This window comes from Pelmatolapia mariae, linkage group LG9 (genome assembly GCF_036321145.2).
Source record: "Pelmatolapia mariae isolate MD_Pm_ZW linkage group LG9, Pm_UMD_F_2, whole genome shotgun sequence".
Lineage (NCBI taxonomy): Eukaryota > Metazoa > Chordata > Actinopteri > Cichliformes > Cichlidae > Pelmatolapia > Pelmatolapia mariae.
This window is the reverse complement of record NC_086235.1, coordinates 9,811,079-9,836,240: the sequence shown is the minus strand read 5'-3', so window position 1 is coordinate 9,836,240 and position 25,162 is coordinate 9,811,079. Positions and strand designations below refer to the sequence as shown.

The following is a 25,162-nucleotide window of genomic DNA, read 5'->3' as shown; positions in this document are numbered from 1 at the left end:
ACTCCCTCCTCCTCTCCTGGCACAGCCTCAGCTTTCAAACTTGAATATCCTGTACATGGCAACCCAGTACTTACGGTACAGATATCGAGAGGCGTTTACAGGATTCTTTAAGATGAAGGCGGTTGTCTGATCAGAAATAAATACATAGGCTAAATAAATAAATGCAAAGCAGAATAGTGATTTTACAATAAATACATTTTTAAATCAATTTCCAAAGAGTTTAAGAATTTAAATATATACTGTCAATTTAAAAATGGCCTCTTTTAATCTTCTGTGCAGTGTAAGCCTGTAGAATAAACAATAAATTGGATCAGGTTCACTGATATAGCCTCACATGGTTGCAGTATAAAGCTAATTTCCCTCTTAATGTTTTCTTTCACACCCCTAAAGGACTTTTGACAAAAGAAACTGAAAAAGAAAATGAAACTGAGCCCATGAAAAAAGTCATGTGGTTTAAACAAAATGTAATTACTTATTATGATCTTCATTGCCTCATCCTGAACTTGTCTTTTGTCTTGTATTTGTATGAAGGAGCTTAATCTGCTGATGGAGTTCAAGGAGTCAACAAGTCATCAGAGTTAGAGCAAAATTAATGAATGACGTTGGATGTAATATATATACTTCTTCTAGAAGATTGTGCTAAAATGAACGTGACTTTGCACAGTAGCTTCTTGTTTAATTGGTCAAGAAACTTGAGAAACATTAAATATAAAAAACAAGGGTTTTTATGAGCTGACACATTTTTTTTTAAGTCAAATAAAATAAAACTATACTTTAGAAAAAAGAAAAATAAATGGGAAATTATTTACTCACTTAAAATGAACCTAAATAAAAATGTGGCTGTACCTAATAAAGTGGCACTCACTGGTAGTACCAAGTTAGACCTTCTTATGCCTTCAGATCTGTAGCATATCTGCTTCAAGGTTCGATGTGCTGTGCGTTCAGAGATGATCTTCTGCATGCCTTGATTTTAATGAGAAGTTATTTGGTTTACTGTTGCCGTGTTAGCAACTTTAAGCAGTCTGGCCATTCTTCACTGACCTCTGGCATCAACTCAACATTTTCACCCAGAGAACTGCCTTTCACGGGATGTTTTCTGTTTTCCAGACCATTCTCTGTAAACCTTAGAGATGATTTTGTAGGGGAATCCCAGTTGACCAGCAGTTTCTTAAACCAGCCTATCTGGCAACATCAACCATGACATAGTCACTGAAATCACCTTTTACACTATTCTCATGCTCAGTTCGAGTTGCTGCCATATGATTGGCTCAGTTGATATTAGTATTAACAAGCAGCTGAGCTGGTGTCACTAATAAAGTGGCCAGCGAGAGTGGAGGGGTTGTTTTTTTTTTGTTGTTAAGTTTTCTTAATATGTTCAAATTTATCAGCGCACGAGGATTTGATGAATCTCTGTATAGAGACAGAGGAGTTTTGTTGTATTTTTACTGTTTCAGAATTAATACATTTTTAAAAAAAATAAAGAATTATCACTCAAATGATGAGAACAAGAAGTAAAACTGAAAGTAATGGGGAGGGGGGGTAGTTTTAAAAAACGAAAATTAATACAATAACTAATGCAAAATACAAATTTGCATCACTGATGATTATTTTTCAAAGATAGTAAAGATAATAAAATACCAGACTCAGACACATTTTTTGTCCAAAAAGCTGGTAAAATGTGTCACAACAAACAAAAATTTAAATATAATTTGGTCGCTGGTCATAATTAATTAAATATAAAAAAAATGTAGGTATGATACAATTGGGAGCTTAATAAATAAATGAATAAATAAATACATACATACATAGTAAAGTTCATCATTTTCATCACTACTGTTACTAGTATAGGTATGTAGAATCCGCTTTTATTTTGAAAAGATCACAATCGGACCGGAAGTATGGAGGAGTTCCGCGTTTAAAGCATAAAGCTAGCTTCAGACAGACTGAAGCAGCTCACTGTAGGAGACGGTCTAACCGCTGGCTTGAAATCTAAAACATGCTGACTTTACTCGCCGAAATGTAAAGACTTTATTCAGAGAAGAAGCGACAGAAATAATCGTTAAAAGAAGGCCAGAACAGCTGAGGCGGTAAGTTAACTGATCAGATATGAAGCTAAGTTATGGAGCTGTGTTAAAGTTTCTGTTTTTAGAGTTTCGTTTTCAGCTGCTGTGAATTGTTATTGTTGGGACTTCAAGACGGTAAAAGTGACAAAAAAATCCACCGTCGGGTCCAGTTAATTTGATGTTTTACTGTACAGAAAGTAGCAGGGAGCGGATTTAAAGTGGCGACTGTGATGTGATACTGAACTGTTTACCTCTGAAACTATGATTAGCCTGGACTTTCCCATCAGATCACATGATTGATTAAAACTGAAATTATCAATTATAAAGGTCACCGATGACTGTTTGATTTACCTGAATGTTGATCCTTCCTGTTGTTATCCTTCCTCTGCCACTCGTGTCCTTTTTCAGTGTGGATTGGCCATTTTTGGATTGCTTTTTAAAAGAATAAACAAGGTTGCAATTTTTGCACCTAGCTATTTTTTATGTTTTATTTAAGGATAAGTATTTGTTAAAGTATATTAAGTATTTAATCTGTGAACACGTGGAAAAGTTGTGATCAGGCGTTAATACTATGTAGTTGAAGAACGTCTAAAAATCAGGTGGTAACTCAGGTAATCACTGTTATGAAACCATTGTGTTTGACTTCTGTGTATTGGGTCATTTCATCAAATTCCATCTACTTGACCAGCTCACATAAAAAAAATTAAATAAAAAAGAAACTATGGAAAGATGCCCTTCATAATAGGAGTTATGGGAAAGGTCAGAAAGTTCAGGTCCCTGCTGTTATTAGACTTCTCAAAAATAATTTTTCAAGTGAAGACGAGGGCTGAACTTTTCAGGTGTTTTTATAGCATCATTTTTTGAGAGTCAATTTAAAATTTGTTATGTCGAAAACTACTTGACCTCAGTCCTCCAGATGTTTTAGAGTAAATACCTGCTTTTGTGGCTCTCAGGTATGGAGTCTTGTTTTACCACCATAATAAAGATTTCTACTTACTATCTCAAAATTTCAATACCTAACTCAAAATTTTGACCTACAAGTGTTTTGTTTTTTTTTGTTTGTTTGTTTGTTTTCACTGGCAGAAACAAATTTCCACACTTATTCCTGATTTAGTCTTCTGTGAGGAACCTTTGTAGAGCTTTTGTATAATTTCAGTAATCTGCTGACATTTTTGGGTCCTTATATTGATGCTGTGGTAATGATTTATATATTATCTTTATTTATCCTTATTGTTATTGTTAAATACAAATCAATGGCATCTATAAAAACTACATGACTGAACTTTGACATAGTAGACACACCAATAGGCCGGACATCTTTAACCCTGCAGGAAGGCAGGGTAAGATAGACAGAAAACAGCCTGAGGCCTCAAACGGTCCCTGCATAACAACGTGGAATGAGGCGTGGCTGGAACCAGCAGGGGACCTGCTTTCCACCTGCAGACAGCCACACCTGCAAAGCTTTATTAATTGGTTCAGCTGTAATGGTGTAGTTTACAGATCATATTTAATAATAAACTGAGTGTCTTGGTCATCTTAACAAAACGTCAATCGGAATTTTGAGGTTTAATGTATTTTGAAATTTGGAGGTTACACTGTAAGTTTATCAGCAATGTAAAAGTTCTCATTTCTTAAGAATGTATCAATCAATAGCAGTAAATGTCTGTTATTATTATTAAATGTTGAATAAGTGACTGATGGAAAGCTTAAAAGCTGAATTTTTTTTTTTTTTAGCTTTTTGATCTCCTCTGGCAGTCTTTGCTAAGTCATACCGCACATTAATGTGACTTTTATATTTTCCTCTAATCAGTTATTTCTTTTACAATAACAGTCTCACAGACCGAAAATAACAGCGAATTTGCAGTGATTTTCCAAACCAAATAAATCAGCTGATCCTCGATTTTGAAGCCCTGGAACGATCTCTAAAAAGTTCTCTTCTCTTTCTAACAGCAATGAGCAGCAGTCCTGCGTCCGTCCAGATGGATGAGGCCAGGGGAAGAGCCTGGTCTCTCCTTTCGTCCTCGGGTTCAGCTCAGGAAGTGAAGGCCGACGTTCAGACGATGGCCACTATCGAGCTGCCTCTGTCGGAGAAGTACCGCCACGTCTCAGCTGAGGTTATGCTGAAGGAGAACTCGGCAGGTCGCAACAAACAGGAGGTAATCTTTTTCTCTTAAACGATGGTTTTAGTGCAGTTTGATGTTACATTTCTGTGTCTGTTTGATCCCCAAAGGTCTACTCAGTTTTTTTATTAAAGAAAAACAGATTTTGTGACACTTCTCTTTGATTTTCTTTGATGAAAAAAAAGATGAAGATATCCCCAGGGGAGTGAAGAATTATCTTCAGCACTGTGGCTTCTGTTAGTAAATTTGTTCCAAAACATCTTAAACTCTGCTACAGTAGCTTTGCATTATTCATTATTCAAAATAATCCTTATGCATCTTATACTGGGACTTGACAGCTCATCTTCTGTCTGAAACGAGCTGTTAGCCCCCCCCCATTTATTTCAGCATGTTTCTGTTTGGGCACCCCTCTTTAAAAGATTTTGAGAAGGCCAAATAGGGATTTCCCTCTCTATGATGTCACACAGAACCAGGAGCTTAAAAGAAAGTCAGTGTTTAGATCATTTTTCTTTTCTGTAATCAAGTTTCATCATGGGATATAGCATAGCTTCAGCAGCAAAACTGCATCACTTCAGTGTCTATGACATAGAGAAAGAGAAACAAGTATTAGTATCCTGGATGCTTGTATTGTATTGTATAGTAATTCACAGGAGATATGAATAGGATAGGATATGAAAGCTCTTTTTTAACCTGCATTTGATGCCAGTCTCATCTTCTAGCTGTGATTCCTTAATATATAGAAGTTTTCTCACGGTGTCTTATTTAAAAGGCTATGACAGGGGTAACAACATTGTTGTTAACTAAATCATCACAAATAATTTATTTGGATGGAATAATGGAGGCAAACTGACTAACATCAATACTAATTTTTCTTCTCAAAAGGTCCTGGAGTCTTTGAATCGATTCATTAAGGCATTGAGCATCCTGGAGAAGTATGGCTGTAACCTGACCTCTCCCACCAGACCCAGATACTGGAGGAGTGTCAAGCACAACAATCCTGTTTTCAGGACCACAGTGGATGCCATCAAAGTGAGAAAAAAAACATTGTGCAGAAACTTTGACTGAGAACCTTTCGGTTTTGTTTAAAAGATTGGATTGAAATGTGGGTTTTGGTCCACAGGGAGGCCGCAGAGTCCTCTATCTCTACGGTTACACTAACCAGCAGGTCGACGGCCTCAGCTTTCCCGACGAAGTCGAGGATCCAGATACTGAAAAAGTCGCAGCGGTGACGCTGGAGGTCATGACGCTACGCACAGAAGTGGATATGATAGTAAAGGTTTGTATCGACTCCTAAGCAGATCTGATCATTGTTAACATGTGTGTGCAGTTTTGATGTTCCATTTTCTTATGTTTGTTTGTTCAGGGCACTCATCCTCACCTAGAACACTTCAAAGAAATCATCCCATTCGTCATCCCAAAGGTGTGTACACGTTTCAAAAGGCTGTCGGCTGAAAAGTTCATTTAAGTTCATTAAAGATAAAAACAGAGGCTGAATTAAGATAATCTGTTTTTTAATATTTGTCCTTTTCAGACTTCATTCATTTTGTTTGTCATGCTGATATATATATATTTTTTTTAAGGCTCAGTTGGTGACTGACTCTGTGGCTAAGCTTCCCGGAGAGGAGCAGCAGCAGCAGCAGCAGCAGGGGGACAAACCTCTGATCCTGCCTCTTCCTCCTAAACCTGCTCTGGTGCCAAAACCATCAACAGGTCTGCTACTGCTACACCTGACAGGCTGGGAGTTTTTATTTTATTTATTTTTTTATTCCAGCAGTTTTTCTTCTTAACTCTTAACCAAATTAGTTTATTCTTCATTTGATGCCACAAAGTTAAGAAGTTTTTAGAAACCTTGCTGTGCTCCTAAGCAATTTATAAACTTTGTATAGCATTTTTGAAGACACACAGTTATGGTAAAATGAAAGTACACTCTCTTTCAGGTCTTAAGTTTCCGTATCACAACATACTAAAAAAAGAAATCATCTGGTTCTTGTGCGGTGACATATTACACTGTGTCATTACGTTAAGAACAAAAACGAGGATGGCTTATTTAGAAGGGTTGCCAGAAGAAAGCCTCTTATGTCCTTTGGACAGAGTGGACCAAACTCAGCATATCAGCACAAACACCTCACAGCAACTACCAGGCACAGTGGTGGAGAGGAGATGATTTTGGGATCTTGCAGACACTGAGTAAACCATGAACTCTTCAGTATACCAAAGTATTCTAGAGTCAAATGTGAGGCCATCTGTCCGGTAGCTTGGCCCAAACTGGCAATGACCCCAAGCACAGCAACAAATCTGCTGTTGCAACGGCCCAGTCAACGCCCAGACCTCAACCTGAATAAAACTTGCTGTAATGGGGCCTTAAGAGAGCTGTGGATAAGCAAATGATTGCAAGACTCAATTGCAAAGTGGATTGGACCAAAATTTCTCCATGATGATGTGAGACACTGATAAAATCATAAAGAAAACAGTTACTTATTTATTTTAATACACAGTGTAATATGTTGTGGTGTTGTTTATCTGAGGATGTATTTAAATTTTGTGAAAAATGGCAACGACCTGATACATTTTAAAAAATTGGTCTGTTTCCTGTTTGTCTCCAGGCTCTGCTGCAGTGAGTGAGTGCAGTTTGTGCGGTGGAGACGCGTCTCTGTTTTGCTCGTCATGTGACAATCCACATTTCTGCGACGCATGCGATGACCTCTTCCACCGGCACCCCAACAGAGCCAGTCACAAGAGGGACAAATTACAGCAAACCAAACAAAGTAGGCCGAGTTACATCTGCAAAACAAAAGTCAAACCTTGGCTCTGCTTGTTTTTTGTTGCTTACTGTTTTAACGCTTCTCTTTTTCTTGCAGACACCTGCACCATCTGTGGAATCTCTGCTGTCCATGCTCGTTGCGCCACGTGCCTCCAGAGGTTGTGTCTGAAGTGCGACAAGCTATACCACTCCCACCCTGATCGTAAAGGGCATAACAGGACCATTACTACACCTGCTAAAACATCCAGGTGAAAAGAGAGACCCACATTCAGCTCTTTATTTGGCAGCAGATCAAAGCCAGGAAGGCCACAGGCTGGATTTGTTCACCGTCTCCTTTGTTACAGTAAAGGATCAACTTTGTTTGATCAAAACTCCAAAAGTTTTTGCTGAGAATCAAACACCAGGGTCTAGCGATCCCTGAAATGTCTTAACAATGTATTTTATCACATCTGGGGATCTGCAGCTGTGGAGGAAATTAAGATTAGCTGAAGACGTGTTCTTGTTAGGAGCTGAAGAAAAATGTTGTGTCCTTCTCTGTTGCTTTTCAGCCCGTCTCTGTCCCCGTGGGAGTGCTCTCACTGCACTACAGTGAACGAGATGCGAGCCGTTCTCTGCACGACCTGCGAACGGCCTCGACTCGCCACAGCTGTGTCCACTGTTCAGGAAAGCACCATGTCACTTCCTGCATCACCGAATGCAGGTAAGAGCAAAGGTTTACACACACAGCAGGTTACAGGGTGTCTGTGAATTAACACATTTGCTTATAAAACTCCCTATAGAGTTTAAAATTCACTTGCTTATCCACCCTCTTTGTTATTTTAGAAAAATGGGAAGATCCAAGTGTAAGAACAAATGGTTGGAAATTATTATTTATTATTATTGTTCTCTGTGGTTGAATCAAATTCCTAGAACTTCCCACTAAGGAAAAGAATCCCTGTTTTGAGGATGGATGAAAATTAAGATATAGCTTAAGATAAACATAGCATTTTTTGACTTATTTGCCCACACACTCAGGCAATATTTTTTAAAGGTATTTATAGTAAATTTCTGTATTTAAAAAGAGCTGAAACCTTTCAAAATTAACTAAAGCTTTCAAGAGAATAACATCAAACATTATGCGTTTGTGTTCAAAGAATTCATGCACTGCACTGCATGTAATACCAGGTTGTATCACTAGGGGGGTGCCAAGGGTCAAGGTCACTTTCTTTTAAACTAGGGAGGTCATTAAGGTCACATCAGATGAAATCTCTTAAATATGAGTGGGCAGCTGAAAAGAGATGCACACTGGTAACTGGTGCCCCCTGGTGGTGAAAGGAATAGTTCAAGCCTCAGGAAGTTTTGTCTTAAATTTTATTTAAGGTGCCATTAAGATTGACTTAAAGGCTTAAGTTTAATTTTCAGACGCCCTGTGCCCTGGAGTTAAAGTAGAAATAGAAAACAAGACTTTGGTGCTTTTAACTTATTAAAAGCACCAAACTTTAACTTATTATGGAGGAAACATTTGTTTTTACATAAATATTCTGCATAATACATTAAAGTTTGAAAACTATTTGATTTGAACTGAACTGTGTTGGTGCTCGTTCTCTCAGAGTGGCAGTGTAAGAGCTGCACTGTGATGAATCAAGGCAGCAGCATCCTCTGCGAGGTGTGTGAGCGCCCCCGTCTGGCCACTCGCCCTCCGGTCTCCTCTGACATGTCCATCCTCAGATCTCTGTCTGACTCAAAGGTTTGTCTCCTGTTGCTGATAATACTTCTAACCTGTTTCTTATGTTCTCAGTCTTTACTGTGCTGAGCGTTGGCACGGACTGAGACTACAGATTCCTGCTGAACAAAAACCTTTTCTGTTAGTCTTAGCTCTGCGGGGAACACATTTATCTACAGTCACTTGTTGTTGGGTTGTTCAGTGAAGTAGAGTATGCATAAGAAGACAGATTATTGAAAAACATTAATTTGCTGTTAAATTATTCTGCTGATTAGATGTTTCTGAGATGTTTTTGGCTAACTCATGTTGTTGTTTCATCGTATGTACAATATATTTAGGTTTTACCTTGTTTGTAAGACATTTTACATCAGCGGTCCCCAACCCCCGGGCCACAGACCGGTACCAGTCCGTGAGTCGTTTGGTACCCGCGAGAGTTAAGGCTCGGGTGTGAAATTTATGTTTTTCAGGGTTTTTATCGTTAACTCAGTTTCCCTGGGTCTTTTCCCGTGTTGTAGTTGTGTGTCTTATTTTGAAAGAAATATTTACATGTTACCATAGTGACCAGAGAGGAGGGGCAGAGAGGACGATGTTACTCTCAATGTTGTTGGCGCATTTCAGGAGGACGCTGCTAATAAAGTTACACAATTACACAGTGAATTTGCTTTTATTATTATATTTACAAAATACCAGTAAAGTCGTAAATATTGTCTGACATTAAACCGGTCTGTGGCGCAGAAAAGGTTGGGGACCGCTGTTTTACATGGTAGCCTCTGTGTTACACCTACTGTTCCTTAAACTTAACAGCTGTAACTATCTCTAGATATAGTCAGTTTGTCTTGTATTAGTCAATAGACCAGGATTCATATTATCATCATTGCGGTCAGGATCATTATGACGTACTGAATAACCACCTACCAGTCAAACTGACCAATCAGATCTCTAGACCTTGTCCACAGATAGTAGGAGGACCTAATCCTTCTTTTTAATAGCATTAAAGTCAAGTTTAAGCTACACATGAAAATATTACAATAATCTCACACATAACTTAAAGCATCAATGCCATTCTCACTTGGAATACACTCAGGTTAGTTTAAGTGAGGATGGAGGTGTCCCAGCAAAGCCTTTGAAGTCATCAGTTTTTGTTAGTTTTTGCTTTACATGCTTTTCTTTCTTCTTCTAGCAGTGGACATGCCAATTCTGCACCTTTGCTAACACCAAGGCCTCCACAGTGTGTGAGATGTGCGACATGTCCCCTAAAGATTCTGGTGGACTTTCTCTGCCCCAGTCTCTCCAGCAGACGCCGTGCGGACCTAAGGACCGGCCGCAGCCGAAGCCCCGAGTCAACCTGGAGCTGAAGAGGCAGATGACGATGAAAGAAGATGGGCTTGCTCTTGTCGGTCACATCAGAGTACGGCAAATGTTTCACACAGACTCGCCTCAAAACATTTAAATGACATTTTTCAAAATAAATTACAATATTAGAGTATTGAAATGCTGGAAAAGAGAAGATGCATTACGTTTCTCATTCACAGGAAGCAGAAAAGCGAGGCATTAGCCCAGAGGAGGTGTACGCCGCTCTGGGCGCGTGTGGTGGCAGCAACGTTAACCCCTGTGACTGGCTAACCTCAGAGCTGCCTCACCTGCTGGATGAAATCTGCGCCATGGCCGCCTCCGTCCAACTGAACTACAAAATGGGGAGTGTTGGGATGCAGCCCGTGCTGGAAAGAGACGGAGGCGAGTCCGAGAAGAGCGGTCCGACCTCCATAGGTGACAGCATGAAGCTGTCCAGAGCTGAGGCCAAGCTGGCGTGGCTGAAAACAGGAGGAGACACCGACAAAGCCGTGAGAGAGCTGCTGAGAGACCGCAAAGAAAAGGTGGGACAATTAAAAGCACATTAAAGTTTTAAATACATATTTATTGTTAAAAGAAATGAACTTTTCTTTCTTTGTCTTTTTTTCCTTCTATCTCAAAAACGACTCTTTTTATTTTTAACCTTCATACTACAAATATGTTGTAGTATGAAGTATTAAAACTACAGAAAATTGTTTCTTTTTCTTTTTAAGAAAATCAATTTGACACACCTCAAAATCCAAAAATGTCCTTTTGCTTTTCTCCACAACATGTGGTAGGTTATAACTTAAACTTCACAGGGATTGAAATGAAAAATGGAAAAAATCCAAGTTGTTGCTGGGAACTTCCCAGTTTTCACTACACTGCTGGAACCTCTCACCTCTTTACTGGTGAAAGAGCAAACGCCTGTTTTAATATTGTTTATCAGCAGTGTAAATACTCTTGATGTGAATCTTTTATCTTCACTGCAGCCATTTAAAGTGATTTCTTTGTTTCATTGTTTTGTTTTTGTTGTTCCCGCTGGGTGAAGATGAAGGAGCTTCACTCTCTGGGCTTCCAAGATGTGGCCCAATGCGTAGAGGCCCTGCGGCAGAGTGGAGGTGAGATGCAGGGGGCTTTGTCTCTGCTTCAGCGCCCCCTGCTGGAAGCTTTCCACCAGCGAATCTGGACAGCCCAGCCCGAGCCGCCGATTGATCCCGCACACCCAGACAAACAGGTTTGACTAGAAAGAGATTTTGTTTTTACGTGTATCTTTTTCATTTTAACATAAACCTCTGTGCTGACCTGGCTTGCTTCCTTCAGAGGACGTGCAGGCGGCTGCTGGCATTGTATGACCTGCCCAGCTGGGGGCGCTGCGAGCTCGTCCTGTCGCTGCTCCAAGAGCCGGGTGTCAGCTACTCCCTGGAGGATGTGGTGCAAGCCGTGAAGGAGTCACATGACAGAGATTTTATCAGGCGTCTCCTCAACAACGAGTGCCCCATCTGTCTGAGCATCTTCCCCCGCAGCAAGGTGGGTCATCGGGGAGAGCGATCTGTTTCCGCAGCAACCACAACGCAATTCAATAGTTACGTTTAATGCACAGCTCTTAAAGTCTCTTTCTTTTCCCCTTGGTACTCCAGATGCAGTCTCTGACATCCTGTCAGTGCTCGGTGTGCTTCGAATGCTTCAGGGAACACTTTACCATCGCCGTGAGAGACAAACACATCCGAGACATGGTGTGTCCCAGCTGCTGCGAACCCGACATCAACGACCCAGAGAAGCTGGACAGCTACTTCTCCACGCTGGATATACAGGTGAACTCAGAGGAAATGTGCCGAAAACGTTAACGTGAAGAGTCCTAAATAGGAGTTTTAACAAGAGACACCAGATGCATCTTTAAACAGGTCATTTATTTTTGTTTTACGTAGCCTTGTTACAAATACATGACACAGAGCATATTTAAAGAAATAAAAGGCATTTCTGAGCAACACTTTAGCTCAGTGGATGAGCAAGAGACCACGTGCCACATGGCACTAGTGCAGGAGTCCAGATTCAAATTCCCTCCCCACACCTGTGAAAAGCTGTTTTCACACATTCACTGAGCCCTGAAGTCTTCTAGACATTTCCTGTTGGAGGTGCATGTGATATCATATCACATAATAAACACTTTGACCTGCACTCTCTCTGCTACAAGGTCGGTGCCGTGTCCTTTTGTGTTGATGTGAGAGAAGCACAAGTGATAATGGCCGCTTGAATTAGTAGTAAAGTGGGTTTCCTGCCTCTCTCAGCTCCAGCTGCCTTTGCCTAAACCTCAGAGTATTTCCACAGACGACAACATGTCTGATGTGAATTATCTCCTGCTACATGTGAGAAAGAACAACTACAGACAAAGTCTCAATCATATTTCCCAAAGCCTAAACAGATGTGCAATATAAACAGCTGTATAAACAGATTAAGCGTACTATAATTATTTACTCATGAACTGCAGCTTGAACATCTTTTCCTGACTGTATGCAAGGCTATGGGGAACACTTCAGGGGCTTTTAGTGTCATCTGCAGATACAAGGGCCAAGATTTCAGTTTGCATCTGATTCTCCATGTGATCATAATTACTTATGAAGAAATTATGAAACTGGGGTTATTTGTGGGTTTGATGGGAGAATGGAGCTTTGTTTCAGCTATTGAGACAGAATTTGATCTGTAAACAGATTTTTTTAGTTCTTTAAGATATTCTTAGAAGATGCTGTGGATTGTAATCATGCATGATAATTGCATTTATCTCAACATAGTCATTTTTAAACAGGGTGAAGTGCTCAGAGGGGGAAGATGTTTTGTTTAAAGTGCACAAAATTACATTAAACTAGTATCAAAACACATCAGATTGCAGATAGGTGTGAAAATAACCTGCAGCTGTTTTTCATCTTATAATAACGAAGCGGTGACGCCACCTGTCGCGTTTTGTTTTCCAGCTGAGGGACTGCCTGGAGCCTGAGGTGTACGACTTGTTCCACAAAAAGCTGACCGAGCACGCTCTCATGAAAGACCCCAAGTTCATGTGGTGCTGTCATGTGAGTTCACCGTAACGCAGTCTGCTTGTTCGTCCCTGTCGTTTAATCTTTTTAACAATCAGAATTCCACCCTGTAATTTGCATTCCATAGTTTTCATACAACACATAATTTGGGTTAATTTAAGCTCCGTCCTTGAAGCCTGGATTTTATTGACAGTGTAACCAGACAAGGACAGACAATCCTTGAACGCACCTCAGAGTCAAAATAATCTAGTTTTATCCTATAGTTGTAGCAGTTGTTTGAAATTCATATATGGAGTTAGATTAAGTAAAGAAACAAAATAATTTTCTTGAAAACATTAAAAGAATAAGGAATTAGGAACTTTGGATGTTAGTGCTGTAGATTACAGTTGGGGTTTGTTTGTTGTCGTTTTAGAAAATAATTATTGGCCTGTTAACTTACATGAAGTGTGGAGGGAAAAGTTGAACATCCACAAACGCTTTGTGTTATTTCAGCCTTTGTAGGTACTTCAGTTTTATGATACAAGTAAAAAAAAAAAATGCAGCCAATCCTGGTACAGCTGTATTCTCTGTTTTCTGGATGAGCACATTATTGAAATGGATAAAGCGCCACATATGATTTCATTTAGAAAGTCAAAGAGACTCCTGAGTCCACTCAAATCAGCGGTCTAGTAATGGACTGACATCAGGTGTATTGGAGGGAAAAAAATCGAAATCTTATCCTGTTAAGAGTAAATCAATAAAAAAATCACATCAGCTCAGATTTCTGCAAACTGTGGGAGAGAAAATCACAGAGCCACTGCCAGACCGGGCACGCTGGATGATTTTTTTATTTACTTATTTTTTTTCAGGCAGGTTTGTTACACTGTCTCTTTGTCACGTGTGCTCAGCGTGAACCTGCTCTCATCAGTGAGAAGAACGGGCCGCTAATGGCAGACCTCCTGGTTCTGGTGTTCGTTGGCAAAAACCAGCCAAGCTGCTCAGTTCTCTACTGTGAGCACAGGTCTAAAGGTGTCAGGCCCGCTTGTGGAGGCGGTTTCTGTGGAACCAGCTCCCCCCTCTACTTTTACTCAAAGCTTTCCTTTTTCATAAAGCAAATAGTTACAGCTGGATCAGGTGTCCAGCTCTCCTCATCCATCCAGGCCGTTTCCTGGTATCTGCTCCACAGTAAATCTTTTTGTGACAGCACATATGGCTCCTGCAGGAGCTGGAGCACCTGTGCAACTTTAATGGGCTGCAGGCAAAACTAGAGAAAAGTAATTTGGTATGGAGCAGGAAGAGGCAATGGTCTGTAGCCACAGCCTGCTAAACCATTCCTGTTTCTGGGGAATGGTTTAGCAGGTGCACTCCAGAGCAGCTGTTGTCACACTTATTTGCACGAAAGCAGGTGAAATGAACCCACAGTGGTTTATGCTTCCTGACTGGACACTAACTGACTTGTGTTATGCTGCGATCAGGTTTTCCCTTCATTTTCTGCAGCCGTGTATTTACTGATTATTTAAAACCAAGCAGAGATCCATTTCAGCCTTTTCTAATAGGGATTTTTAGCTATATTGAACTTCTCTTTTCTGTCTTTCTCAGTGCACGTCTGGGTTTATCAACGAGGGAGACCAGTTGAAGGTCACATGCCTGTCTTGCCACAAGAGTTTTTGTGCTCAGTGCAAGAAACCTGTGAGTGTAATCTGAAATATTTTCCGTTGTGCATGGGAGCTGTCTATCTTATCTTACATTTGATTAAAAATAAGGAAGAGGTCTCAGAAGTTTCCACATACAACCTTGAAACTTTGCCATCCCTTCAGTACAGGAAGCACCCATATCATTAACCTCTTCTCTGGTCACAGTGGGAACCTCAGCACCAGGATGTGTCCTGCGAGCAGTTCCAACTGTGGAAGAGGGAGAATGACCCGGAATACCAGAAACAAGGACTGGCTGGCTATCTGAGAGACAACGGAATTAGTAAGGCTTGCCAAAGACTTGACCTAAAACCACAACCACAAGTTTCATTTCAGTGTTTGGCTCCTCTGTTTGTACATCAGTCAGCTTTCCTCACCACACACACACACAGTTTGAATGTGTGCTTTCATCTGTGCCAGTTGTTCCTGTTACACTGAAAGGTTTTTGCTCTTATCTCATGTTCCCGCAGCATGTCCTCACTGCAGGTTCCAGTACGCTCTGACAAAGGGCGGCTGCATGCACTTCAGCTGCTCGCAGTGCAGGTACCAGTTCTGCAGTGGCTGCAACAACCCCTACCACAAGGTGAGGGTGAATTATAGGGTGAATGTTTGTATGGTAAACAATCCCCTTTTTCTTTGTCATATCAGTGTTTGGCATGTAGGCTTGAGCTCCAATTCACCCAAATATCAAAGCTCTAGAAAGAGGGCTGAGCCTGTTGGGAGGATGTGCTTTGTATGAGACAAGCTGCAGGTTGCAGTCTCATTTCTTTCAGGACACATCCTCTGGTTCATTCTTGATCTTCCTATGTCTGGAAAATTCATACAATTTGGTTTAAGACTGATATATTTAGACAAATATTACACATCTTAAAGTGTTGCAATTTTTAGTTAAAAGTGTAACATTTTCCTTTAACCTGACTAAAACCTGCTGCTCCTTTTTTTGCAGACTAAATGTAAGCCTGGCTGCTCTCTCAATTGCTTGCACGCTCATCACCCTCGAGACTGCCTCTTCTATCTTAGAGACTGGGAGCCTCCCAGACTACAGGCGCTTCTACAGGTGAGACGGTCATGTATGTATGTTTCTTTGCATTGTTTGCATTGCTGATTGTTGTACAGCAAGCTGCAGCCGACCTACGTGGATTACATATCAGCTGACAGCTGTGCCGCGGAATCCACCTGGCTCCACTCTCTAAAATATCCTGCTCCACCTGTCCTCTCACAGCTGAGCTAAAAACCGCAAACCACACATGTATTTTCTTCTGCTGTTCACCCAGTAAATTGTTTTTATTTTAAACTGTTGCTTTCCGTGACGGATGGTTCAGTCACTGTGTTACCTGAAGCAGATGGCAGTAGGCCATGAGCTGAAGAAGACAGCGAGCGAGAAATGTTTGTTTGTACTGACAGGAATCACAGAGCGCTTTACAGGAAATAATCTGAGACAATGCAGAGTTTAAAGAATTGAAATGCATTGCAGAAACTTATAGTAAGGGAAACAGAATCAAAATTCACAGTATGAACTGCAGAAAAGCAGAAACTGTCACAAAACATGTGACTTAGCTGACCTTTAGGCCTCTGGGTCAGCTGACCTCAGGTGAATATTTTAAGAGAGCTCAATTTCACTTTTTTAAAGCTGCACTGGAACAGGAAGCCAGCGAGTGGTGGATATTAAATGACCTGCGGGTGATCCAGGGCAGATCAACCAGAAAAAAAACTTTGATATTCGAAATGGAATATAAAAGCCATCTGAAAGCCACTGAGGTGTTCGTTGGCGGGGGTGACACGATGCCACTGTTATGAATGAAACTTGTCACAGTCTAATAACTCCAGCCGTACTCATCGTGTCTGTTTAACATTTTATTGCACTTCCATCACTTGTATTTGTTGTTCCACAGCTCACTTTATCCAACATCATTCATCACAACAGCGCAGAGGTCACAAACTGTTTGCTTCTTCCGACCAATAACACCGGGCGCTAATTACATGTGTCTACCTTAAATACAGTCCCATAAACACACCATGCTATAACGTGACCCTTAGTAGCACACATAAGGTAACAACACAAAAAAATGGCTCCCACAACACAATTTAAACATTTCTTGTTAGTTAGTTTTGTTTCGTTTTTTTACCCTGACTCCATCTCATATCTCACTACCAGTGGGATTTAAGTAAAGGCGAGCAGCGTCTTTCATACAGATGCTGGAAGTAAAGCTGTTAATAGATGATGAATGTTATCAAAGAAATCATCAGGAGAAGAAGTGAATAAATAAAAGGACAGGTGAGGAAATGCTTCGTCTTGGGCTCTTGCGATGATCAGGAGAAAGAAGTTTTGGAATAGTTAAGTTTGTGTTATTGCGTGACTTTGTGTTGGTCCCACAAAATCACAGATAGTTTTCTGGCTTCAAAGAGGTCGGATTTTCTTTTTAGTGTGCTCTCCCCGCAAACCAGCTTACACCTTTACAGCTTAATTATTATTAATTGTTTGAGCAGCTCTGTGTACTCTGTCAATGTATACCACATTATCCAATTTTCTAAATTTAAATTGCACTTTGACAAAATAATGCAATATCAGCTGTGTTTTGTAGAGTTGGAATGAAGATTTTTAAGGTCATCTGGAGGATAAACTGACTGGCAGTGAAAAACAGGGAAAAATGATTTGATTGTAAAGGATAAAACAAAATGGCCTTGTGTTTATACAGTCCACTGTGCCAGATATAGTAAATAGAGCCTATGTCCTGTTTTGAATAGAACTTTGTTTGTGCTTGGTATGTCCCCTCCCCTTTGAGTCACCAGGGAATCGGCCTTTTGACAAATAACAACACAAGTTTTATTTTGTGATTTATGCTCATTAATAACTCGTCTCTTTGTGGCTCTATTATAATTATAAGTAAGAGGTGGATGGTATGTGAGGGTTTGTTTAAATCTGATGAGCTCTTCACCCGATCTAAATGTAAACTGACAGCGTGTTTGATTTGTTTTTCTGCCCTTAGAGGAGCGGTGTGGAGTTCAACACGGATCCCTCTAATGGAGCTCAGACCGGTAAAACAGTTTTTTGTGTTAATGGGAATCCTGGCATGACTGAACAATTTCTGAAAATTAAGTGGTCCGATTTGCCTTTCAGGATGTTTAGAGAAGCTAAGCCCGATGCTGAGATGTGATTTCTAATTTGTGCAAAACAAAAACAAACTTTGGCAATAAAAGCATTAAAAGAAAAATAAATGCATTCACCTTTATTCATGCATATCCAGTTCACAACAATAGTTGTGAGGGAGTGTTTTATATCTTAGCATAGACTTTACGATATTAGAGAGTGAATCAGAACAATCAGAAGATCCTCTTTGAGCAGCATTTAGTGACAGCGGGGAGGAAGAATGGAAGAATATTCTTTAAACAGGAAGACACAGTGCGGGGCAGCCACCTGCTGCAACCATAGGGACAAAAGAAATTCAGTGACATGCTGCAATAGCATCAGTACATTGTGGGAAGTCCCTAGCACCCTGAGCCTATAAACGGCCTAAGTGAGGGTTCAGGGTCACCTGATTCAGCCCTTATTATAAGCTTTATCATAAAGAAAAGAGTCTAGTCTTAAAAGTAGAGAGGGTGTCTGTATCTTAGATCTTTGAAAAGCTATAGCAGTGTATTTGTTTATAATATCTGAAAATTGAGCTCTGTATGCTGCACTACATGGGTAAAAGTACTGGGCCTGCTACACACCAAACCTACAGGAGCTGTTATGAAGCTCCTGTAGCTGCTGTTAATGGCAGGGGAGGTTTGCAGCTCTGCAGCTATGCCTCAGCACTTGGTGTTATCCGCTCTTTAACGGTCAGGCCCGACACCAGGCCGAGTCGCTAAGGTTCCTAAATGCTTCTACTTCAGTCTGATTGTGTAACATTTCAGAGGGAAGACATTTCACAAACAGACTGCTGCTGTGGTGGCATCCTGTTGCATTACCACACTCAAGTTCAGTGAGCTCCTCAGAGCGACCCATTCCTTCCTAAGCGTTTGTAAAGGCAGACTACATGGTTAAGTGTTTGATTTTACACACCTGTGGCTCAATACTTTTGTCCATATGGTGTATCATCACCCTCACAGTAATGATGATAATGATGCTCATATTCAGTAAATAAGGAGTTTAGACATAAGAATTTAAATGAATACAAAAAAAGGTTACAGCTGATATTTAGGAATGATGTAATATGACAGTGATGTTGTTAAGGGGCTGTTAGTTCTAGTGTCCATGCGTAGGAATGCAGGTGGTATTTAATAAATGAGCTCTAGCATGAATTCACTGACTGTTTGTTTTTGTTGTTGTTTTGTTTTTTAATATACATTTTAATTGACTTTGTATTTTTGGTGCAGATGAATGTGGTGTGATGGAGCAGAAGGATGAAGGCGGTCAGCAGGTGGATTCACCGTGTGGCATCAAAACACAGCCGGGACAAGCTGGACTCTGCGAGTGAGTGAATCTGTGTGTGGCTGCCACGTCCACTTCCTTTTACAGTTTTTCATCCATCTTAATTGCTTCGATGGAAGTTTCAAATTAGAACGCCACTCACAGCGCTCTTAATCGAATATGTTGAAACAGGAATTAGCCTTTCTCATTATGTTTGTACGCGCTGCTGTTGTTTCTACACATGAAGATGTTTTGTCATTGTTGTGGTTGCGGTTCTCATGTGATTTTCACAGCTTATCAAAACATGTATACTGTCCTGCATTGACCTGTTGTGTTCAAAGAGTAAAAGCCTGTCAGTGGTGACGGTGAAGCTTCCCATCAAATAGAAACATGTGCTCTCAGGCTTGTGTCACATGTGCATGTTATAGCACTGCTAATTACACATAATTGTATACTGTACATATATGGAGTGTGGTTTTATTGTACTAGGCAGTTGTTGGTGTATATTTTTTCTTTGTCCGTATCCTAAAGCTTGTAGCATCACAGGTGATTTGTGACACAGGGGGAAGTGATCGAGATACTTAAATGAGAGTTATAATGACTGAGGGCCAGCATAAACATAAAGGTTTATGCCTTTAAAAAAAATCAATCATCACTAAAGATTTCTATATATTTTTTGTCATGCATAGAGATAAGCATCACATTGAATCGGGTGTATTTTTTCTAACTCCAGCACATTTCCCTTCATGCCCAGTTTGCTGTTTGTAAGGATGATGCTGTAATTTGCACTTTTGTGCTGGTTTATAGTTTTTAATTTAGCACTGCAGTATGTTAGCATGAACAGAACCGAGGCTGAATAAGATGTAGTTTCTTTGTTCGTAGCCAGCAGGTCACACATTGCGAGTTTAATAAAACTTGAAGACTCCCTCGTCGTGTAACCTCTGATACTCTTCAAGTCCCAGTTTGTCCAAATTGTTTTTTTTCTGGTTGTTGTTTTTTTTCACTCCTGTCAGATCTTCTTTTTAAACCAGCAATTTGCACGTCCAAATCTTTGGGGCGGGAGAGACGCTAGTAATGTTTGCTTTTGCTCCCACTGTGATCTGTCTGACCTCATGATAGAAATATGTGACTCTTCAGTGGCTCCATTATGTTCAGCTGTGCCTCTGTCTGGTGGTGTGTTGTGACATCTTAAAGAATTTCCGCTCAAAACAGCTGCCTGCTACAGCAGAAATATCCCTCCAAGAGTGATGACATAGAGCTAAACAATGAAGTCCCTAAAAAGCTTCAAATTCAACTTCTAGTTCAAGTCGAGGTTCAACTGTAAAAGAATTTTTAATGTTGTTTTATGGAAACAGTCTGCGACATTTGAGACGACAGTAAATCATACACACAGGTGCAAAAACGTCTTAACTTCTAGTTCTCTGTCAGAGAGATTATCAGGGTTCACATTCAAGAAATCCAGCAGATCCGGAAAGACAGGATGATGCTGGAATTTTGCATTATTCAGTCACTTCAGCCAGTGTCACAAAAAAAACCTCTTCAGATAAACCACTACGTATGCAGGTCCTCCCCAACACTTAAACATTTTACAAATTCCAATACATACCAAAGTTTAAAGAGAAACAAAATGAGATTTAAAGCCTGGAGCGACTGATTTACTGTAATCTCATCGGAAAATGGTAAACTGAGGCGAGTTCAGGAACAAAGACGCTGTAAAAGAATTCATCATCACACCAGGTATCTGCTCAGAGCTGCCAGGAACTGGCTAACATCAGCTTTTTCCTTTTAAAACCCAGAGTGTGATTCAGAGAGTAAATCAGGTCAGGCAAGAAGACACACCAGTTTGAATTTTACTGTTTAGGTTCACTGTCACGGCAACATTTGTGGCAGCAGTTTCCAAAGAAAAGGGCCGCTCTGCACTGCCTGCTCAAGCAGACTCAGCTGAACGGCAGCTTGTGAGTAAAGTGGTGGTCAGATATTTTCCTCACATGTTGGTCGAGACCAAACACAGAGTCAATACTGGCATTGTTCAGGTTGTAGCTGAGTGAACTTTTCCAACACACCGCCTAAAAAGAAAAATCAAATATTGCAGGTGAATCTTTGCCTCCTTTGATGAAGATAACTTCTGAAATCAAGGTGTGTGTTTGTTCCCACAGTAAGCACTACAGGGAGTACCTGGTGAGCCTGATAAACGCTCACTCTCTGGACCCAGCTCTGATCTACGACCTCAACGAGGTGATTCGGGCCTGTGAGAGGTACCAGGTGGACGTACAGCGAGGAGAGGGCGAGGAGGACAACGCTTACCAAACTCGACTGCTCAAGGTGGGACGCTGATGAATGTATTGATGCACACAGACAAAGAGAGTTCAGTAGGACTGGGCACTTTGGATAATTCAGGGGAAAATAAAGAAATGATGACCAAACCAAACCAAAAAATTACCTATAATTACTCTGAGAATGTCAATAAATGCAATAGCAACTAAAATAAAAGAGAAAAAGGGGATTCAAAAAGATAAATAAAAAAATTTCTACCCTAACCTATGGTCATTATCTCTGGGTAGTGACTGAAAGAATGAGTGCTCTCCATAGAGACAGAATGAGGAGCTCGGTTTGAGCATGCCCTACCATTTAAAAAAAATAATAATAATAATTATTATATGTATATATGTAATGTAATGCTAGATAAACATAGTTGATTTGAAAATAGCTTATAAGAGAACCAGAAAAAATACATCAAACTTATAATTCATATAAAAAATAAATCAAATAAACAGATGAATGAATATGAGTGAATGAAACTAAAAACAAATCAAATTTATAAAATGTTCACAGTAAAATAAAATTACAAATAACCAAGAAAAATTAAAATCAGCTATAATAATAAAACATCCAGCATTACTTTATGTATTTAAAACATGTTGATTAACCAATTAAAATTACTACAATCATCTTTAAGTACACTAACAGTGTGAAAAACATCAGGAGCCACTAAAAATATAAAAAATAAATCTTGGAAAAAGTATATTAAAAAAACAAAACATGATAAAATAGAATTCAAAGGTACAATACGCTTTATCAAGTAAAAACAAAACAAAACACTGGAATAAAAATATGACTCATAAAAATTCAAAACAAACTCCAACACGGACACAAAGTTACTAAAAATATGTGATCATGGGGAGTCACACGGCATCTGTCCTTAAAAAGAAAGCAGAAATGAATTTAAGGAAACTGCCTCTCAAAGCAAGTCATATGTTTCTTCTGCTGTTCGAATGCAACTCTTCACAGTAACCTTTACAAATAATTACTCTTTCTTAATTGGTTGAGATCATGTAGCTGATTTCTGTTCTCCCCACAGAAACTGATGGAGGTTCCTCTTGGAGAAAAAGTTCCTCGAAACAAATGAAGACTTCCAGACTTTTTTCCACACAGATCCACATCAGAGGAGTGTACTATGAAGCAAGCTCAACAAAGCCGGGCTTTCTTTGCTTTAGCTGGCTTGACAAAACCTAAAATCCCAGTCAGAGATAATTGCTGCTTCTCAACTTTCTCTGTTAATGGAAGCTTTCTGGTCTGGGCTCACATTAAAGGTGGTGTTCAACGCATTATTTCACAAAATGATTGAATGCTATTTACGTCAATCAGAGGAGGTCACTGAGAGAGATGAACGATATATTTTAAAAGAAAATGAAGCCAAAGATGAGTGCCGCAGAAAGCTTTTAACCTTGCCTAAAAAACCTCAATTTTAACGTGACAGTAGCAGATCAGAGCTTCTTCTCGAATGATCAAACCAGACAGTTTGTAGCATGTGACCAATCGTGGACTGAAAACTGGCAGCACAGCAGCTGATCATACAAAGGAAACTAAAGCCGTAATCTTAGAGAAATATGAATAGGTTAAACACAGAAAACAGACTCAGTAATGCTCCATCATCGGGATACAGGAGGACCTGACATGATTACAGCTAAATATTCCATTAATTCAACAGGCTTTGTCGTTTAATTCAGACTGAATACAGAATAATAAAACTGCTGTCAAACTCCAGGAAACAGAGGAAAAACAAGCTAAAAATAAAGTTTCTCCTAAAAATCTGCATTTCATGATTGATGCTTATTATTTAGACTGTCACTAAAAACGCTGAGCTCCAAGGGGAATGGATGCTTCAGGTGATTTCATATGTGCTTTGGTGTAGCTGCAGCATAAATTACCATGGCGATATAGCCCTGTAAGAAGGAAACCAAGGTTTAAACCTGACGTTAACTCCATAAGCCGAGTCCTGCTTTTCATAGAACAGGACCAGGTTGCCTTAAGCATTAGTTACCATGGTGATCTAGCAGGTTAAACTGAGCCTGTGGTCACTGAGGTAGAGCAGGTAGGTGTGTGTGTGTGTGTGTGTGTGTGTGTGTGTGTGTGTGTGTGTGTGTGTGTGTGTGTGTGTGAGAGAATGAGTGAATGAGGCTTGTAGTAAAAAGCACTTTGAGGGTTCACGTTCATTTAAGAGATCCACCTTCATCACAGTGAAAACTCTGACTTAAAGCTCGCCATACCCAACTAACCAGTTTATCTCTTTGTAGTACACCTCTCTAGATTCAGACTGTTTTTAATTAGCGTGTTTATTTTATTTTAAATGTATTTGAAATTTGTTGTTTTATTTTGAATGAGATAAACCTTTGGAATGGGTTTTAAAAAATCATTTATTTGTGATTTTCTTTTGCTCTCACGTTTGGTGCCTTTTAGGTAGCAGTGATGCACAAATTTTAAGATTTGAAAGGAAATAATTTGTGGTGTGGAGCTGGCTCTTGATGTAATAAACTGGGAGTTTGATTTATCCATTTAAAAAAATGGAAATGTAAAAGTCTGTTTCAGAATAAATGTATGTTTATTAACCAAAATGTTGTTTGTTTGTTTTTTTTTTTTCAATCTTTAACATTTTGTCTGAGAGTTTCTAGTTTTTTCTGCTTTATAAACGATGGGTGGATATGAGGTTGAAAATCATCTCAATAAATAGAATGATTATTTTAACAAAAGTGGAGTTGCTGATATCCTTTATGTTTTGACAGATTTTGTGGTGTTTTCATTAATACATTCTTCTGAAGTTAATTTAGCCAAATGTGACTTTTAAAGTGTTGTTTTTAATGAGAATTTAAACGTTACATTTGTAAACAACAAGATTACAGGTTACAGTGTAAAGAAATGATACAAACTTGTGTAAGGAGATGAGATTTCCTCTTTTTCCTGAATGCATCAGCACTGTTACTTACCTAGAAACCCTGTAGGCGAAAGCAAAGCTGTTATCAAATAAAAACATTTAATTAATTCTGTATCAAAGAAAAAAAAGTCCAAGCTAAGACTTAAAGTTCACACAAAAAAATAACTTTTTAAATTTAAAATGTAAAGTACATCTTATGTTAGTTATTATTCTGTGATTGTATTTCAGTGAGATTCAGATGTTTTACTTTAAGTAGCCCATAAGGATAACCATTAAGAGGGTTTAAAGAACCTTTACTTGAATTTAAACACACTACAGTGAATTGATTGTTTGGAGATTTGGTATTTTCTTATTAAAAGTACCTGAAAGTAAGGAAAAAAGGCACAAGAATAAAGAATAAATTAATCATTCAGTGAAAAAAACATCATTGAACGTTTATACTATCTCTGCTGTTAGTATATACATATTGATCAGGTGTAACATTATGATCACCTGCTTAATATTGTGTTCCCCATGTTGCTGCCAACTGTGCACTCCATGGATCGGACTTGTTTGTCCAGCACGTCCCACAGATAACTGATTGGATCGAGATCCGGGAAATTTGGAAGTCGAGTCAACACCTCAAACTTGTTGCTGTGCTTCTCGAACCATTCATGAACCATTTTTTGCTTTGTAGCATGGTGCGTTACAATGCTGAAAGAGACCACAGCCATCGGGGAATACTGTTTCCATGATGATTGTGGATGTACATGACCCTAAATACTGCTTAGGTAGGTGGAAAATGTCAAAATAACATTCACTTTGTTGGCAGGACTCAAAGGATTCCCAGCAGAACATTTCCTGAGGCATCGCACTGCCTCTGCCAAAAAATGACTTGTTGGCCTGT

At 39.6% G+C, this 25,162-nt stretch overlaps 1 protein-coding gene across 2 annotated transcripts; it reads left to right on the top strand.

Annotated features, from left to right (window-relative positions):
• The first annotated feature begins 1,919 nt into the window (after window positions 1-1,919).
• LOC134634098 (E3 ubiquitin-protein ligase RNF31-like) lies at window positions 1,920-24,033 on the top strand. Of its 2 annotated transcripts, none has more exons than XM_063483167.1 (24): window positions 1,920-2,087; window positions 4,014-4,219; window positions 5,066-5,212; window positions 5,304-5,459; window positions 5,547-5,603; window positions 5,764-5,893; window positions 6,787-6,948; window positions 7,042-7,192; window positions 7,493-7,644; window positions 8,534-8,670; window positions 9,830-10,054; window positions 10,179-10,520; window positions 11,027-11,212; window positions 11,299-11,505; window positions 11,616-11,789; window positions 12,945-13,043; window positions 14,586-14,675; window positions 14,846-14,960; window positions 15,148-15,260; window positions 15,624-15,734; window positions 17,665-17,713; window positions 19,034-19,130; window positions 21,224-21,389; window positions 22,426-24,033. In XM_063483167.1, the coding sequence occupies exons 2-24, from the start codon at window positions 4,016-4,018 to the stop codon at window positions 22,471-22,473; spliced, it is 3,318 nt and encodes a 1,105-aa protein (XP_063339237.1). In that variant the 5' UTR covers window positions 1,920-2,087; window positions 4,014-4,015; the 3' UTR covers window positions 22,474-24,033. The 2 variants fall into 2 exon arrangements, with proteins under 2 accessions (XP_063339237.1, XP_063339236.1); XM_063483166.1 differs by having other exon boundaries at window positions 9,827-10,054.
• The last annotated feature ends 1,129 nt before the right edge of the window (window positions 24,034-25,162 follow it).

Coding starts and splice junctions, on each gene's coding strand:
- LOC134634098 (XM_063483166.1), top strand. CDS start 4,016: ATGAGCAGCAGTCCTGCGTCCGTCCAGATGGATGAGGCCAGGGGAAGA. Junction 6,949..7,041: donor ATTACAGCAAACCAAACAAA/GTAGGCCGAGTT, acceptor TTTTTCTTGCAG/ACACCTGCACCATCTGTGGA. Junction 8,671..9,826: donor GATCTCTGTCTGACTCAAAG/GTTTGTCTCCTG, acceptor TTCTTCTTCTAG/CAGTGGACATGCCAATTCTG.